The sequence below is a fragment of the Mauremys mutica genome, chromosome 7 (assembly GCF_020497125.1).
Source record: "Mauremys mutica isolate MM-2020 ecotype Southern chromosome 7, ASM2049712v1, whole genome shotgun sequence".
Taxonomy (NCBI): domain Eukaryota; kingdom Metazoa; phylum Chordata; order Testudines; family Geoemydidae; genus Mauremys; species Mauremys mutica.
Genome location: NC_059078.1, coordinates 99,667,947 through 99,688,139, shown reverse-complemented (window position 1 = coordinate 99,688,139; position 20,193 = coordinate 99,667,947). Strand labels below are relative to the sequence as shown.

Here is a 20,193-nt window from a genome sequence, read left to right as displayed (position 1 = left end):
ATCAGGGAACAATACAGCATTCACTATAGCATCACACTTCTGTTGTTAATCCAGCTCTATCTGAATAGGTTGTTAATTAGTTGTAGTTGGTGTCATTATTAAGTAGGCAGCCCCAGACTGCAGCAAAATATTTCCATTGCATTAGAACCAAAGGGTAAGGTATCTGGAAGGTACATATCTCACTTCATCATTTACCCACCATTTTGCAGGCCTCAGACACTGGGGTAACCTGGTCCCTCTTATTCGCTGCCTGTGGCACATAATATTCTCGTCTCATGTGGGCTGTAATTCTTTGGTCTAATGTTCATTTTTAGATTTAGTGTCCAGGTGCTGGGTGGTGTCCCTGGCCTGTGATATACAGGAGGTCAGACTAGATGTTCTGGTGCTCCCTTCTGGCCTTAAACTCTATATGACAAATTACATGAGTTAGAGCTCTGATGAGAGGTTCTGAACAGTAGTAGCCAAATCAGCAGCCATTGTTTAAATGTATTTCATGTGAAGCTATTTCTGAAGCTAATGTCTTTCTCCATTTTCTACTATAACTCTGGCAAAATTTATACAGTAAAATAATTCAACCTGTCTGCAAACAGAGAAGCAGTTACTCATGCTATCATGTTAGAGACCAGGGTTTGAAATAAGTGGGCTAGTATTAGAGATGGGCAAATCTTGCAAAATACATTCCAGGTGTAGTGGTCCCTCAGTCTCAGGCTCAGAGGGAGGCTGCTCTGACTTGCTGCATCAGGCAATAAACAAAAACTATTTAGCAGTCCCTATCCCAATCCTCTTTACTAGGGCAGACAGTAATTCAAGTCTGGGCTCTAACCCTCTGAGCGGTCAGAGCAATAAGCAGTCTTTGGGCCCAAGCCTCCTGGCTAAGGCAGACAGTAAACATAGTCTAGGCTCTGAATCCCTGGGCACGGCAGAGCAACAAGCAGTCTTTAGTCTGAGATTTCTGAATAAGGCAGGCAGTAACTACAGTCTGGTCTCTAACCCTTTGGGAAGAGCAGAGCAGTAAGCAATTAAGCAATGTTTTGCCTAGCCTCCTGACTAAGGCAGACAGCAAACAGTCCAGGGGCGTGCAGCTTTCTGGCTGGGGTAAGCCACAAATAAGGCTCAGGCTTCCTGGCCTAGGGTGAGTAGGCTGCCATCCAGGGTTGGAGTTGGCAGCAGGGGGAGTTGGAGGACCCGGGCCCACCCTACTCCACTGGGTCCCAGCCCAGGGCCCTAACTGTGACACGGCATCCCGCCACTGGGTATAGGGAATACTGACTTGTATTGCAACAGCACAACCTGACTAATGTCTGGTTCCCCTGGGCTGCTTCCTACCACGGGCCATTGGTAGGACTCCATAGTCTTCATCTCATCCGTCTCCTCAGGATAAGTGGCGGGCGGCAGTCCCAGGAACTCTTCCCCACCCTTGGTCTCATTTGGGAGCAGGGCCCCATACAGCTTGGGATCTGGTCCAAAGTACTGCAGAGGGATAGGGACGTCTGCCTCCTTCGCTGGCTCTGGCCCAACTGCGCTGAAGGGCCCAACTCTTATGCTTCCTGTCCTTCCCCTCTGCTTCTCGCACAGGGGATGGGGCAGGCTTGGCTCGGCCCACCAGGTAGAGTGTAGTGGTCCCTCCGTCTCAGGCTCGGAAGGAGGCCACTCTGCCTTGGATTACTTGTGCATACTTATACATCAGTTCACTTTCAGCAATATTTGTGCCCCTTTAGTGTTGACTTGCACCAGCAACTGAATTTACTTATTTATTTATTTATTTATATGTTTGTGGAAAGCTCTTTGAAGTATGCATGCTCAAGTTTTCACATAAGAAATGTGAGACTTTATCAAGTAACCTAGGTATCCAGAATATCAATAATTTTGGAAAGAGAGACTACAATTTATGGAGAAACTGATGAATTGATAGTATGCCTTGACTGTGCTTACTTAGCTATATTGTGGTATTTGGACTCTAAGATAAGGAAGGCTTATAAAGGAGACAAAAATCTTATAATTGCTGTCATTAAGTGCCTAAAACTTTTGTGGTACATGACTAGGAAGAGCTGTTAATAAGAATGTTAACACAGGAAAAACAGACAGAAAACGGCATAATGAGAATGGATTCATCAACCTTTCATCTCTGATACTCAGAAATCATACAAGAAGAATCAGACCAACAACTGAAAAAATCCAATCCATTTTGAGGATTTGTCTGAGGATTCTTTACACAGACTGCTTTCTTCATAGTTCATAAAACCCCTTTTATTTTAAGTCCACTCCCCATGAATTTATAAAAGACTGGGGCCATATGATTCAGAGAGCATGACAATATGGTCACTGGTACTCCACTTGCACCAGGGGAAAATTAATCAGCACCAGTCCTATAACTTGGAGAGATTACTTCCCTTTCCATGCTGACTCAGCTGTACCCCATAGAGACCTCTTTTCCCATGCCACCCCCAACTCCTACAAGGCTCTCTCTTGTGTGGGTGTAGAGTGACCAGATGTCCCGATTTTATAGGTACAGTCCCGATTTTTGGGTCTTTTTCTTATATAGGCTCCTATCCCCCCCTACCCCATCCCAATTTCTCACATTTGCTGTCTGGTCGCCCTATATGGGTGCATGATAAAGCTTAGAATTATAAAAGCTCTAAAGTTTGTTTTCACATACACAGTAACTATACATATTGCAAATGATTGCTCTGCTGCTTCTGGTGGCAATTAGAACTGGGTGAATAATTGACTTTTTGGTTCAGCCAGCAAACCAAGAAGTCACTGGAAATTTTTGGTTCATTTCCAAAAGTGTTCAGAATTTGTCAGCAAATTGGAAATGTTCATTTCAGGCAAGTGACTTGTGTGTGTGTGTGCCTCTTTAAAACCTTTAGCCCTAACACTTGCCTGGTTTGTAGGAGACTCAGGTTTGAATTCCTCCAAAGGAAGTCAAATATCCCCCCCCGTCTCCATCCCCCCCGCACACACACATACACGTGAATACTATAACAACCAGACTATTAGCTATTCTGGGGTGGATTACTCTCAGTCTTTCCTGCTGAAGCTGTTCCATTTAGCATCAATAATTAAATATTCATTATGTCAAAGAGATAGCGAGGAGGACTCTAACCTAGTGATTAAGGCACTCACCTTGGGGGTAGGACATTAAATCCCTCTTCTGAATCAGACAGAGAGAAAATAACCACTGTGCCAAAGGACATGCACACACAGAAAGTTTGCTGAACCTGAAAAACTTTTGCCCAAGCGAAAATTATCCATTCAAATTCACAGATCGTTCCAGGTCAACCAAAACTGCATTTCTGGGCAAATAAACTATCACACAAAAGTGTTCACCCAACTCTAGTTCTAATATGTTATTGGACTGTGCTGCCGCTTCAATGATTTTGGTTATTTTACATTTGTGCAAGTTAAAAAGACACTACAATGGATCCTTTCCTACCCTCAGTACAATTTCCATGGACTCTGTGAGAGCTGGATCAGACTCTCAGGGTATGTCTACACTGTCAGCTAATTCAGGCTTGGGACAAGGGGCTATTTAGTTGCAGTATAGACATTTGGACTCAGGCTGCAAGGAGGGAGGGTCCCGGAGCTCAGGCTGCAGCCCAAGCCCAAATGTCTACACCACAATTAAGCAGCCCCTTAACATGAGCCCAGTAAGCCCAAGTCAGCTGGAACAGGCCAGCCACAGATGTCTAATTGCAGTCTGGACCTAGCCTTACAGGCAGTTAGCTAAATGTTGCTGAACATGCAGAAGGATCTTCTGAGAAAAATTCACGTTAATTACTTGTCTTAAATATACTGAACATCTGAGTAATTTATTAGAGAACTAATAAAAGCTTTTCAAACTAAAAAACATCATGTAATTTGTATAAGTTATTGCAACAAGTAGACTGGAATCTAATAGGTATACAAAAGGGACTTCCATATTCTTGTGTTAAGTAATCACAGAATATCAGGGTTGGAAGGGACCTCAGGAGGTCATCTAGTCCAACCCCCTGCTCAAAGGGGAACCAATCCGCAGACAATTTTTTACCCCACTTCCCTAAATGGCCCCCTCAAGGATTGAGCTTATAACCCTGACTTTAGCAGGCAAATGCTCAAACCACTGAGCTATCCCTCCTTTAATAAAGTAAAATAAAAAGAAAGAGTACCTGGCCATTTGAACATGGAGACTGGCCCAGAGTCCACTGTAATCAATGTCAGGATCAGGCCAATGGTGCTGGAGGCTTCTGCTGTATCTGCTATGGACCTGAATAAGCACCAAGAGAAATTTGTTAGACCAACTTTACTTGTTGCCAGAGATATAATGTTACATTGAACAGAGAACTGACATTCTCTGAAAAAGCATCGATCGATGGGCTTTGTGTGCAAGCACCTCTCAATAAAACAGTCAGAGATCCTAGGATATTCAATATGGAGTAGGACTTATCTGGACACTGGCTAGGACACAAACATAAATACCCTCAATGCCAATCCTAGTGCCAACTTGTTAAGCTACAACAGTCCGAGATCTCTCAAGGGAGTGAGGCTACACAAAGGGTTTACAGTATGGCCCATACCTGAATGGAGAGATGGTCTCACGGACCATTTCCCTGTGTGAATGACAATCACATAACATTTCTGTGGCCACTCTAGAAAATTCTTACACAGAAAAATTAATCTGTGATAGTCAATGCTTCTGCTGGTGGCTCCAGTCCCTGTGCAAGACTCCTTATTTCCTCCCCTCGTTCTCTTGTATAGTAGTGGCTACTAATGCAGGCAGCTAGACTGAGTCCACCTACTTGTAACTTTCTGCTTTCAAAGGCATCCTGCACACATGAGGTTAATCTGGCTCAGTATCTTTAAGCTAACAAGATAGAATACTTAACAATGGACCAAACCCTACAATCCCTACTCAAGCAACATTTCCTTTGGGATAAATGGAAGTTTTGACTGAGTGAAGACATCAGGATTTAGCCCCCAGTACACCACAAAACTCCCCCTCTGTTTGAATGGCTAGTAGAAGCAGCGATTAATGTTATCTCCTTCCCCAGGCCCCAAATCTATCTCCAAACAAGCCGGTCACCAGCACTATCTCCAAGGGTTGTGAGAAGTGTTTTGCTAATTATTAAATCTTGCTACTTAGAAGTTTTATATAGCTGGTACAGTACAGTCTGCACATTACAGTAATACTGTAAATAATGTAGTTCTACAGCTACTCATTAAAAAATTTGCAAACCAAAATGATGTATGATTAATGTATTCGATATTGTAGGTGGTAAAAGCATGCTTCATTTAATAAAAATGAGATGCAAATTAATTATCCAAAACCAGTGACAAATAGAAACAGGCTGGCATTTCTATATTCAACTTAATTGGGGAAATATGTGAAATTCATAGAGAAGGAAAACAGGATTGCATTTAAAATACATCTTTCAAATATACTCAAGTTGCAGTAGTGGGGGAAGGTTTCATTTTGCTTGCAGCTTCCACTTCACTAAACTGAAGATATCATCAAATCAGATATTATGGGAAGAGGGGATATATATAGCAATTGCTATAGTTAATACCAAGATTATCTACATAAGAGGGTTAGTCCACACTAACTCGAGTTGTGTGAAGATGCCTGCATACACACTGTGCAATTCATTAGAGCACACTAACTCCACATTTATCATGAACTCTGGAGTACACTTTCAAAGCATTCTAAGTTTAATGTGAATTGAGTTAGTACAGTCTATAGTTTGTGCGCAGCCAATGCTGCTCTGAACTATTTGGCAGTCCTTCAATTGCTATCCCACACTGCTTTGTGGGTATCTGTGACACTACGCCCCATATTCTTCATAGAAATATTGTTATATATGAATATGGCATAACTAAGATATGTTTGATGCAAGATGGGTCATGTGAGATATCAATGGAAAGGTTATGATTTGCTGAATGTGATTATCCAATTTGTATGCATGTATCATTTCTGTATCTGAAGTTAGGAATATTGACTATATAACAATTACAGCTGTGTGTGTACTTGGGGATCATCCACAAGACAGTATGCAATCAGCCTGTGTAGGGGAAAAACTATACGTTTCATTTTGTTTAGGCACTTCGCCATTTTGTTTGTAAGGAGTTGTTGTTTGTCCACCATGTGGTGACCTTCTTCTTGAGACAACTGGTGCCTTTTTCTCTCTAAGGCGGTAAAGAGCAAGGGTCACATGGCCTGTGTTCTGCCTAGTAACAGAGAGCATAAAAGACTGCTGCACCCAAGAGGAGAGGCTGTCCTTCCTGGTGGCAGTGCAGTACATGTCCTAGCCAAGACTTCAAGGGATCTACAGAAGAAGATCCAAACTCCATAGGAATCAATCAGGAACTGAAAGCTGGAACTATCTTACCAGTATCCTGAACTCCTGTGTTCTCACCTTGCTGTCCTGGTGTATTCTATCTGTGATGTCCTCTGTCGTGGGTGCATTCCTCTGAACCTGGTGTAGTATGCTGTGTACCTCTGTACCTTATCTGTAGTAAATTCCCCTTTGTCCTCAGGGGTTTGGGACCTTGACTTTATGTCAGTTTGTTGTGCCAACCTGTACCTATATGCCCTTGTGTATTGTTTTGCTGGGGGTCCTATAGGTTACTGTTTCCTGTTTGAGTCACTGTTTAATAAACCAGTTTGCTTTATAGTCTGTCTTTAGTTTTCTCTCCATTCAGGGGTGGCTCTAGGCATTTTGCCGCCCCAAGCACGGGAGGTTCACTGAAGCTGCGGGACCAGTGGACCCTCTGCAGGCAAGCCGCCGAAGGCAGCCTGCCTGCCGCCCTCGCAGCGCTGGCAGAGCGCCCCCCACAGCTTGCCGCCTCAAGCACGCGCTTGGCGTGCTGGGGCCTATAGCTACCCCTGTCTCCATTGATAGATGCGGTTTGGGGGAATGAGTCTGCTGGGTGGGGACTCTGAGGTGTGGGACCTACAGCACATCCAGTTAACCATAGGCAAGATCTGAGTTCCTGGTTAACACCCGGATGGGCCATTAGGAAGGACAATAGGTCTTTAAAGACACTAATCTCTCATCTTCCTGAGAAGTTTCCCGGGATGCTGCTTTGACACTGAAGGATCAATGATCATGTCACTGGTACTAGACCCCTTCTTGGGCTTCTAGTGTTTTTCTATTAAAAAAGGAGGTGGGGGTCATACTAGGAAACAAAGCATTCCTGCCATATGCAAATCCTATTTAAGGCTAGGGATTGAATTAATCTAGGCTCTTCTCCACTGTCTCCCCACCCAAGAAGGAAGACTGCTGAAAACACCTGAAGAAACAAAGGAACTAAGCTGGGGGAGGTAGAGGCTGAGTCCAGGGAAGGCAGATCAGCCTGTAGAAGGAATCCCTGGAGATTTAAGCTGCAAGCAGTGCAGTTTACCTTCAAGAAACTCTGCAAGATGCTTGAAACAACATTTAGGGTGAGAGATTATTATTTGTAGCCAGTATTCCTTAGTGCATTAAGCTTAGTTTGCATGTTTTGTTTTATTTGCTCAGTAATCTGCTTTGTTCTGTTTGCTATGCCTTGTAATCACTTAAAATTTACCTTTTGTAGTTAATAAACTTGTTTTTTTGTTTATTCCAAAACCCAGTTTGTGAAATTCATAACTGGGGTAGGGGGGAGCAAAAGGCTGTGCATATCTTCCTCCACATTGAAGAAGGGAGTGAATTTCATGATCTTACATTGTATAAATCTCTATACAGCATAAGACAATATAATTTTGGGTTTACACTCCAGAGGATGTGTGGACCACAGTGCTGGGCAATTTCCCGAGCTGAGTCTTCCCACACAGAGCTGATTGCAGACTGTGTGTGATTCCACAGCTGGGTGTGTCCCTACCTGTATGTGTGCTGGAAGGGGTCTTGAGGGCCAGTCACAGCAGCACAGAGTAAGGGGAACCCAGGCTGGTGGGACAGGTAGGCTCAGTGGAACCCTAGCACATCAGGTGGTATGCCAGAAGGGGGGTCTAACCCATCACTGCATCCATGACCAATCTGTCTATTTACCTGTGTACCTTCTATTGCTCTGGGATCAAGTTGACCAGATGGTCCCTCCCACATTTAAAAGACAGGCACGGAGCCAGAATCAGCCCATTTGCTCCTGGATTCAAATATATCAGTGTTGTTGCAATATTACATATTGCATGATCCCCCGCCTAAGGATAAGTTGCAAGAGTCTTTAGAGGAGGAATACAAGCAGAGCAATGAGGAGCTCTTCCGGGAAAGCCAGGATCTCTTCAGGACTCAGTACCCTGAAGGCATCCAGCATGCTGAAGCCAATTCCCAGCAAGAAACTCAGTCCAGGACTCAGGAGGCATGTCCTATCAAGGAAACGTTGGCACATAAGTATCTCTATACTTTATTTATACTTTATTGCTGTGCTAGCTTCTGTTCGGGATGTCCCACAGCTACAGTCATTTTTGGCAGATGTGAGCTAGGAGTCTCCAGCCCCCACCTCCATGGGCCCACACTATGTTTTTCATTCATTCAGCCCCTTTTCACACACACACACACACACACACACACACACACACACACACAGAAATGGCAGCTGGACTGGCTGGACAATTGCTTTGTTTCATGCTAAAGTCCCGACGGCTGACTGTTTACAAGCCCATACCACATGGGCATGTGCCCATCTACCTATTTTCCTTTTCTGCTCCCTGCATCAGTCCTGTCAAAGGAACGAGCTCGCTCCAGAAAAATATCTCCATGGCTGCTCAAAATGGTGGCCAGCAGCACTGGACAGCCACAACCTCTACCCCACATCCCCTTCCACAGAATATTTGAATACTGAAAACATTCAATTGTGTGTGCAATTCAACAGTTTGTTGAGACAGCGGTTACAGGAAAATAAGTTTAGTTACTGTTCTCAGTTTACAGGAGGTAGACATGGGCACTGCATGTCCATAAAGGTAGTAAGACCACAGCTCCTTGCAGAGGTATCTATGTCCTGTTACACACATTTGTACAGGAAAATAAGCTTGCTTGAGGGATAGCATACCTATACAGCTCTTAATGGCTTTTCACAGGTTTATGTACAGAAAGACTGGGAGCAGTTAAGGCTTCAAACAATCTTTGCAGAACCCAAACTATTTCTCTCTGCACTCTCAGCAGTCTGCAGGGGAGATAAAGCAGAATCGAAGACTGAGAAATTGCTCAGTTGTATTCCGGAGGGATAGTTGCTGCAGTATAGCTTGCAACTCACTTCCTTTCCTGCAGCACTTTTCGGGGGACCATCTTGGTGAATAACTTCACAGTGTATCTCGCTGGTCTGCCCTTTGCCTTTTTGAATAAAGCCATTCTCTGCCTCCTAGTCACCCACCTCTATGTCACATCATCAAGAGTCAGGGCAGCCTAAAGGGGACGCAGAGGGAATTACTATCCACCTCACCCCCAGATGACCTCCCCTAACTCCTCTTACCCTAGATAAGCACCTCCAAGGCACAGCTTAAACAGCAAAGCTAAACTGGGAACATAATTCCTAGGACTTCCCCCACTAGCCTCCAACGCACAGCTGCAAACCCTAACAGCAAATCCTGCACACCCAAAAATCCCAAGCATACACCACTAGTCCCCATGCATACATCACTTACCATTTCTGAGATCTCCCCAAGACTGGGAACAATTTCAAGGAGGGGAAATCAGAAACATGTTAAAAATTCTATTATAGCCTCTTTGGAATATGAATAATAACCGCTTGGGTTTTTTTCTTCCATACTCTCACAGCTATGGCACCTGCAGTGGCCAGCCCCTCAAGGACTAGGGCCTTTACCAAAGACTGAGCGGCTGGCTCACCCGATGGGGAAGAAACTGAGAACTTGGGATGAGATGTTTGAAGACCTCATTGCGGATTCATTCCAAAAACAAAACCAAGAGAGAACTTGAGGTTGTTTTTTAGGTCATACAGGGAAAAAGACAGGAAATTATCCTGAGAGAGCTCAGATAACCCAAACAGCCTCTGCATATTTGCAGATGCCACATAGCAGCGCAAAGCATTGCAGGGTCCACACTGTCTGATAGCAATTCAAAAATGGCACTAGCCCACCCAGAAAGAGAGGAACCATATGATGGTGAGAGTAGAATCATGTGATTTTGATAGTTTAACCCCAGGTTCCAGAATTCATCTGGCTTCTGCCTGGTTTCTGCTATGCATCCCACAAGCCACAGCAAGAGAAATCCCAGAATGCACACAGATCAGCAGCAAAGTAAAGGACTGTAGAATACCCTCCCAGAATGCCATGCATTTAGTGTGCACCAAGCTCCTGCTGTGTGTACACAATGATGTGAATGGAAAGAGGCACAATTGTCCCATTTGCACACTATTAATGAGGTTTATGTTTTGTACACTAACTAGTGCGTGTCAACTCACTGTGAATTAAACCACCAGGTAGCCAAGAGACTAGTTGAAAGGGAAAGAGAAACTTATACATATTACACTGTTTTTAAAATAATTTTTCCTAGAATATCAGTAAATAATGAATAGGACGGAAGACTCTTTCTTATTCTTTTTTCCGCTAGCAGGTTACGCCAATTACATAAAGATTATATATTTTATCTTTCCGGCTACTAAGCAAAAGTGATAGTTTCTGGTTAACACCACCATGATTTATGAAGAATAGTGCTTGTTCTGCACTCTCCATTGACACAAGCAGCAGAAAAAGACTGAAACTAGCAACAAAGAAGTTGAAAGAACTTTTGCAAATGGGAATTACACACACCTTCCCACTACCTCAGGAGAGAAAATATAACAGCTGTTCATCTGAACAATGCAATGTGAGGTTTCCAGGTGGATGATAGAATCAATTAGATGCCTTTTTCATTCTGTAAATATAATGAACAAAAGGAACTCAGAGAATACAGTGTAGGACAAAACCAACCAACCTTCCAAAATAACTCTCAGAAAATGAGCTATTATGTAGTGTCACAGTCCTAATTTCTATGGTTTATTCAACTGTTATTGCTCAGAATTCTTGGTCCTTTGATTTAGCGAAGTACTGAATTCAGTTACTTCAGAACTAACTGTCAAGTAACAGAAAAATAGCTGTGCAAGTATCCAGAGTGAGAAAGTGTTTGATTTATTCAGCTGGATATTTTTGAACCCAAAGCCATTCTTGCCTTATATCGAGAGAGCACACAATCTCTAAAGAGCCATTACTTTCTGGTTTCTATCCAACTTCACCTTTCATTTATAACTGCCTATGGCATTATGAAATATTTTTAAATCATTTATTTTGCCATGCAGCTCTTTTAGTTCTACCTTTTGCTACACTGAAAACTTTTTTTTTTAAAATGACTCATTAAATATCAATTTCTCAAAGCCACTGAAAATTCCTCTTTCATGCTAACTCAAACTTTGTTCCACAGTTTCATTTTACCCCAACTTGAGTATTAAATCAGTTCAGAATTATAAATAGCCTTTCTTCCTTCATTTATTTTGAAGGTTTCTTAAGAACATAAGAATGGCCACACTGGATCAGACCAAAGGTCCATCTAGCCCAGTATCCTGTCTTCCGACAATGACCAATGCCAGGTATCCCAGAGGGAATGAACAAAACAGTTAAGTAACAAGTGATCCATCCCCTGTTCCCCATTCCCAGCTTCTGGCAAACAGAGCCTTGGGACACCATCCCTGCCCATCCTGGCTAATAGCCATTGATGGACCTATCCACCATGAACTTATCTAGTTCTTTTTTGAACCCTGTTATAGTCTTGGCCTCTCTAAAATGTAGAACATGAACTAACATTCCAAACTTTAAATTACATACTCCATTTACCAGAGACAGGAACTTACATCAGCACTGTCCTGCAACACTTATAAAAAGTATCAACTTTGCATTTTAAGTCCCTATCTCCTAACGTTATTAGCTCCTTCATAGCCTGGCCAAATATTGGGGTTGGTACCACCAGCACACATAGTCTGTTTCATTGCTATTAGAAGACCACTTCTGTTTTAAAACAACCAACTTTGGTGGGGCCTTTCTGTGGTAACTTTACACTGCACTTTCATTCACTCCATGGCAAATATCAATAAAGTTAATCTGGGCCACAGTTTTAAGATACAGCATTATTTATTTATCATAAAATACCTGCTGTAATTGAGACATCTATTCAGTTCATTCATTTTCTGCAGGTGTTTTCCAGAAAGTATCCTTCATACTCATCTTTTCTATTCCCCACAGCACAGATTAGAGTCCTTGGATGGAGGTCATGTGCCTTTATTTAATCTTATAACACACACCTCTTCATTCCCATTGCAGGTCCAAGGAGTTCATTATATGATTCAAGGGAACAATGTAAATCTACATAATGAAATCCACTGTGCGCTGTGTTGTTTTTCAAGTTTACAAACAGAAAGCTAATTTTGTACCATGCCATAGTTCAGTTTATAGCCATGTGGCTATTGAGATGGTCTCTATTCAATAGTCAAGAATCAATAAGAGTACTGGAGACCATGCTCAACTGAAAAATTTGGTTTATTGTCACATTTTGACTTTTCTCCCAGTGTTAAAGTTTCCCATATCCCTGGTTACAATGATTGTTAACATCTTTCAAAGACTGTGAGAGCAGGAGTGATTTAAAACTGGCAAATCTATCTGTTGGAACTCAAATAATTCACTAAAGTACTTGCTGCTTATGATTTAGAGACATTTTGATTTAGCCATTTTGCACAACATGTTTTTATGGTGTTAATATGGATACACTCATAATTCAGTAAAGTGATTTTCCTTTGCTGCTGGCTGAAATATTATGAGGCATACAATATAGTGAAATTACCAACTGACATCAAGAGGAGCTCTATGTGCAGAAATATATCAGTGATGTCAATCATGAATAACTGTTTAAATCTCTGGCATTACATTAGTGCAAAATCAGGCTAAGTAAGAAGATAATCTTGTCCCTGAGACTGTTATAATGGTTGTGGAGTGGAAATCCTATTGAACACAAAAGCTGAGAGCTCCTATGTAGAAGAAATTTTGTTTTCATACATATTTTCTGTCCCAGGGTATGTCTACACTGCAATCAGGGGTGGGATTACAGCACATGTACACATACCTGACCTAGCTTTGAACTAGCTATCTTCAATAACAATAGTAGTACAGCAGCACAGGCAGCATCAGAGGTTGTATAACCCCAATTTTGACCCTGGGCACATACTCAAGCAGCAAACCCATGCTGCCACCTGTGCTGCTGCAGCTTCACTACTATTATTCCAGCTAACTAGATCAAAGCTAGCTTGGGTGTATCTACACATGCTGTTGTCACACTGCAGTGTAGACATAACTCCAGACAACTCATTTCCAATCACTCTAAGCAAGCCCTTTCTGCCTTTCAGGCAAGTATACCAGAAATGATTACACCCAGCTTTCACTGTCCAACACAACTCATCTGCTGTAACTCAAAATGGTGGGGGATTTCAGGGGAATTATCCTTCAGATGCAATGCTGGCACGTGTTCCTTGGTAGTTATCCAAAGACTGAGACTGTACTCTCTGCCATTAATTTACTCCACACGCTATAGAGGAAGAGCAGAAAGTAATAAAAGTTCTCCATTATAATCTACCATTAATCAGTCAACCTGCTCTATGGAGATCCACTGCACAGCCCATTATTGTTTAAAATGGTCGAACATAACATACAGGGCAATGAAATGATAGGCTTCAAAGGATGGGGATGACATGTTCATAACAATGTCCAATAAGTATAATTTTGGCAACAGCATTTGGATGGCCAGGTGAGGGACAAAAATGGGTGTCAAGAACAGCAAGGAGGAGGAGTTTAGCCATAGAGACAGACAATTTTAGAGGTGTTATAATAGAAGTAGTGATGCAAGATCTAGTCTCTGTTTAGAAGTGGGAGGAGGAGAAGAAGAGCTAAAGCGTCACCAATGGCTCATAGGTTGTGGTCAGAAAAATCCTATTAATGTCATAAGAACGGCTGGCTCAAACAGAGTAAATCAAACATTAGCCAATAAGATTTTAGTTCATATATAAATACAAGACCAGTTCTGACCTCAGCCACAGAGAACACTATTCAATAAAGCAAAAGCAGAGTGTGTCAAGGCTGTCAAGGCTGATTCTCCACTCTGGCACTTCGAGTGCAGAAGGTGGGGGCCTGCAAGGATTCTAAAAATTAATACTGGCCACTCCAGCCTGGTATTAAACTCCCAAGGTTACAGCTTCTCTCTGACCTTGGATGAGTAGATGCTGCCACCACCCAAGTGCAAAAAACCCCTTTGGACCCAGAAAGGCGCACATGGGAATTCCTCCCTGTGGGGTACCCTCAAGCCCTTTCACTCCCCCCTCTGGGGAAAAGCTGAGAAAATAAACAAAGGAAATCAACTGTTGCCACCAGCTAATTAAAAAACATATGCACAACCTCTTAGGACACAAAAACCCAATCCTGTTCTTTAAAAAGGTAAATTTTATTAAAAAACAAAAAGAAAGAAAATACATCTGGAACACAGGTTTAAAAAAGAGCAAATAATTCAGAATCAAGAATTGTTTTCTTGAGGTCCATCTTAAAGGTTACAAGCAAAACAAAAGCACCTGGGGTTAGCACAGAGGAGTCCACAAGCCATAAAGAAAGAAAAGAGATAACCCTAATCACATCTTCCTAGACATTCCCTGATCTATTTATATATCTGGGGTTTCAGATAAGTAGTTTCAAAGTATGATTTGATGATTTTTCATACCTGGTTTAAAGCTTCTTACAGCATTGCTGCTCTGTATCTCCTCTCTCTGGAAAACAACAGACAGACAAAGGCAAAGTTTTTTCCCAATTTTAAAAAGTTCTAGCTTTCCCATTGGCTCTTTTGGTCAGGTGCCCACTCCCTTCCTTTTACCTATGGGCTTTTTTAACCCTTTGCAGGTAAAGCAAGTTGAGAACAGCTACTAACAGGGATTTTGTAGCTAACTGGCTGGTTCCAGAAAAGGAAGCTACTTCCCCCCTTCCCCCCCCCCCCCACCCCCCTTCATTTATCACAGTTTAAGACAATTTTGGGGGGTGGATTTTTAGTTCTTAGTTCTTTTTGTTAGCAATAAGAAAAGCCTGAAAGTTTGACTAGTGTATTATGGACTAGGATAAAATATCTTCTTGGTCTTTTGAAAAATCATACTTCCCTTCATCAAGCTGATTTCTGTTATTAGTTCTGGTAGCTATACTGGTTGTTTTCAGACAATAGAAAGAAGCTGCTCCCCTTTCTTAAGAGGATTGGTTTCCTGAAATGCTGAATACCTCCTTGAATGAGAAAATTGCTTTTAGTATATCCCTTTGCTCAAATGTAGAACTATATAGAGTGTTTGACCATTCAATTTTAAACTATGCTTATTCCCATGTGGATTGTTGCCCCAGTGCTGTAGTGGTTTCATAAATGTGATATGTAGGAAAATGGCCTATAGAATTTAATAATAGAAAATAATAAGCTTTCCACAGGATGTTTAAACTAACCTAGACAAGCCTAATAGCAGAGATATAGACTAGGGTTTTCAAAGATGCTCAGCTCCCTTAGGTTTCCTTGAAAAGCCCAGAGATAACTCTCCAATCAATTATTTGGGAAAGCTTATAGCCTAGGAGACAGATATCATTCTCCATTAAGTACAAGTTTGTAGAGTCTTCTTTATAGAACCCTCTTGGTTTCGTCCCTATTGCACTGTATTGGACTATTCCTACACGGTTAGTATTACCTTTCATATATTTTTTGATATTTTCAATACTTTTGGCAGTGTTTTTTGTTTTTATTTTGGTGGCATTTAAATTTTGCTCATATGTATTGATATTTTTTAACAAATGGGCCATTATAATAATTCTTAACTTGGAAATGTAAAAAATTCTCAAAAAAACCAAAAATAACCTCAAACCAAACAAAACCCTAAACACACACAAATCCTGTATCACTGTTCTGAATTGGTTTATAGAATGGAAGATGAAATAGAAAACACATACAACCTAAATCCCCTCCCTAGGAAATCTATTTGACTGAATAATTAAATATTTGTTATAATTACTATACTATGTAATCCATTTTAATTAGATTATAATCTATAATATGATTTGCTGGCTAGTGGAAGATTTGGAATAACTGACCAATCTATTATATTGTGTAGATGTCTTAATAAAATTCCTAAGTAAACCAGTTGCACCTCCTGCAGAGGAGGGATAGTGGGAGTATTAATTCTCTAAGGAATATTTTCATGCATCATTAAAAGTAAAGCTAAAAGTTCTCTGCCACAAGTAATGTTTATTACATGCATATGCCTTTTTTCAGACCTGGTGGTTTACCAATAATGTCTTTCTCTGCAATGTGAGTCAAAATGTCTCCTGGATCACTTGCTCCTCAACCCTCCAGGTGGCAAAGCATCACTCGGAAGGGTGTGCAGGCCTTACACTCAGTTCAGAGGACTGGAGGAGAATGCTCCAGACCTATATTATAGTAGCCTCTACTGCATAAATTGAATGCTGTGCTCTACATGAAAAAGCTGAAGAAAAATCTCTACTAATAATGAATATTTGTAGAAGGAGGTTAAAGAAACTTCCTAAATCAGTTTGAGAGAGTTTTTTCTGGTGTTTCTGAGGGGGAAAGTAAAGGGCTGGTATATGTTTGAGGGAAAGCAGGTGTGTGAGGAAGAACAGGTGTGTAAATCAAAAGCTGAGGAGGCAGGTGTGTGTTTGAGAAGGGCATGTCTAGGGAATGGATCTCAGAGTGGGAAGGATTTGCATGTCTGAGGGTGAGGAGGCTACACAGACATTTCTACAAAGGCAAAAATAGTTTCATCATCTAACACAGGCAACTAGAGAAGCACCTTAAACAGCTTGTCTAGACAGTCTCAACTAGTTAAATAGTACCAAAAATATCATTAGAGCATGCTGCAAATAATTGTATATTTATTGTACATATTATTCCTCTCTCCGTTGGGTATATAATCAGGAATCATTTTAAAATAATAATTTAACTTACTGTTCATCAGGATTGTATAAAACCATTTATAATTTAAAACTTTGTAGTCTGATGGGGGATGTACTCTAACTTTTAAAAGGAAATTTATTATGTTCATTCTTTCTTGAAGGGCTGGGTTGGGGAGAAAAAAAAAATCAGTGATAGCTACCATTTTGGTGATACACATATAGTGTGGGAGCTCCCCCTACTGGTCTGCACCAAGCCAGCACTTGACTGTCAAATTGTATTTCTCAAAATGTTCCATCCATTGAAACGCTAATTAACAGACAAAGGGAAACAAAAGGCAATGAAACAAAGAAAGGGGGGGGCTGGAAATTAAGGATTTATTTGAAAAGAGGAGGCTAACATCATACAGGGTATTCTGATGTTGGTAGGTTGGATGCCAGCTCTTTCCATGGCTGCAGGCATTAGCTAAGAACTGACAACCTCATAGCTGGAGATTAGACCAGGTCACCTGTATGTTAGTTTTGCTCAACATAGGAATCAGTCTTACAAGAATGTATTTAGTGTTTAGACTATGACATCTTGCAAATTGCTGCATGCATTAATCTCACCTATAATATCTGTATTCCAGGCTATATGAAAATATGTATGTTTTGCATTATAAATTTGAAAATGTTTGCTCTAAACATGTGAAGTCAGGCACAGGAATCATCCCACCAACCCAGAAGGACTATCAAAATCAGATGGAGCATCATGGATCATAACAATAAAAAGGACTGGCACTGCCAGATGTGAGAAATGCTACAAGCAAGGAAATGCATCCTGTGGCTTGAAAGTTGAATGAAGGAAATAAAACAAAGCCACAGGAAATTTTTCTGTCATTTTGGCTGTTTGAACTCTAAAGGGCCAGAGACTCTAAACTGAAGCCAGATATCCCCAAGGATCCTGGGTCCGCTCTGAAAGACACTTTGAACTGAAAGATCACTACAACCCTGTCACTCTTAGGATTTAAATGGTAACTCATTTGTGTGTATATTTTGCTTGCTTTTTCCTAGTTAATAAACTTTTAGATAGTTTATTACAGGATTGGCTACAGGCATTATCTTTCGTATAGGATCTAGTTTACCAGCTGATCTGGGGTAAGTGACTGGTCTTTTGGGACTAGAAGAAACCTGAATGTGGTGTGATTTTTGGTGTAAGTGACCATTTATCACCAAGTCCAGTTTGTGTGGGTGGCAAGATAGACTAGAGAGTCTAAGGGGACCATCTATAACTTCATGATGAGACTGTTATAGTGATCGAGGAGTTCACATTTGTTACTGGCTTAGTGAAATCTAATTATAGAACAAACACCAGTTTGGGGTGTCTGCCCCTGTTTTTGACAGCCTGCTCTGGGATAGGCACTCACCGTCGTGAGCCACTCCAGACAATATGACAGGTGTGAAAAAGTAGTTGACATTATCCCTTTAAATATATTCAACCGGGTTAAAATTTGTTTTGGTTGATCAAATGTTCTTCATTTATTTTACATTGCCTGGTAATGTTACTGAACAACATATGCATTATGAAAATACACAGCATTATTAAAATTAAACTCCTAAGAATGTGCTATGTATGTGTATGAGACTCAGTTACAAACAATTTATTACAGCCTTGTCAAGCAGGGTGCAATTTTATGCTGTACATATGACAGAGCTTGTACTGTCTTGAATTTATAATTGCAGCTCAGCTTCTCTCAGTAAACTGTCTAAGCTAAAGGGAACTCACCACTGCCCCAGGCTCACTGAACCAGTGGGGAAAACCTGCCAAGCCTGCTGCACTTGCAAAGCTTGAATGATGTGGGGGTAGTCAGAAGAATCAGCTGAGAAAGCATTTTATTAATAGGATGATATTGCCTATTGCTTTATGACTTACTTTTAAAAAAAAAAAAGATAAGCAGCCTACTAAGTCAACCCCAGTGCAGGCAAGAGAGAATTCAGCAATATATTAAAAGAATAACTTCCCAGATTTTCTTAACTCATTGATATTTGAGACTATTTTCTCCTTCTATTGATGACTGGGAGTTATTTCCCTGCCCTTTTATTTTGTCTCCTCAGAACCCATCTCATTCCAGATACTATCAGATCTGCTTAATTTTAGACCGTTGACTTTTGAGTGGTCGTTTCAGTCCCATTTTCTGCCGTAAACGTTCTAGCTATATAGTGTGCATTTCTCCATGCAGCACTACGCCATTTAGTACCTTATTAATACATGAAAATACTGAGCAGTGCTCCGTTTAATGCAGCTCTTTCCCTGATCAAAATAGCATTGAATCAATGAGAGAGGAAAATATCATCCCTAAAGACTGAAAAGACCATGGAGATCTAGAATATCCCAATTGTACACATTTAGGACCTTGCTTTAATTCTTTGATCTCATATATATTATAATGGTAACACTCAATTACTGATATTTATATATTATATATATATATATATATATATATATTATAATGGGTAACACTCATTACTGATATGCCACTTTTCCATTTTAAAACACTTTTCAACATAATTATTTCTTAACATGTCTGCAAAGTGGGTGAATTATCCCCATTTCACAGATCGCAAACTGACACACAGAGGTTAACATAAGTGAAATGCCCAAGGTTACACAGCATGTCAGTTTCAGAGCTGGGTTCAACAGTCCTAGTTTCCATATCATGCTCATTCCCCTTAAACCAAACTGCATCATTCTTATATGAACCTGCTATAGATATCAAGTTTGCATACTTCTAGGCAACCTCTTTCTCAGATGACCTGAGTCAAATGAAGCTGGAGGGAAAGTGGCTAGAACACAAAAGCTGGAAGCCTTGGGCTGAATCTGTTTGTATTTGACTTGCACAAGATGCAATTTCCTCAAAAGGTTGTTGTGGCACCCAGGGATTAGCTGAGGCCTGGTCTACACTGGGCGGATGGGGTGGGAGATCAATCTAAGTTGAATAACACAGCTGAAGTCGACATATTTAGATCGACTCCACTGCACCTCTTGCGGCGGTCGAGTACAGGGAGTCGATGGGAGAGCGCTCGGAGATCGATTTATCACATCTAGACTAGATGCGATAAATCGACCCCCCACTGGATCATCACTGCCCGCCGATCTGGCGGGTAGTGTAGACATATCCTGAGAGTAAGAGAGCCCTAGCTACTGCCCTTTTCTCCAGGCATGCCCTCTGCATCAGCTGCAGGGTCACATGTGTGTGGCATAGGAACAATTAAGAAATTTTATGTCATCCAAAGATTCCCAGTAAGGAAACTCT

The 20,193-nt window shown here is 41.2% G+C and overlaps 1 protein-coding gene across 1 annotated transcript in view; it reads right to left on the bottom strand.

Annotated features, from left to right (window-relative positions):
* The window catches only part of DNTT (DNA nucleotidylexotransferase), a 221,801-nt gene that overhangs the window by 144,444 nt on the left and 57,164 nt on the right, over nt 1–20,193 (bottom strand). The window contains exon 2 of the mRNA XM_045023028.1: nt 4,149–4,246. Within this exon, the coding sequence (XP_044878963.1) occupies nt 4,149–4,156 (8 nt within the window). The 5' untranslated portion in view covers nt 4,157–4,246. The remainder of the gene's footprint in view (nt 1–4,148; nt 4,247–20,193) is intronic.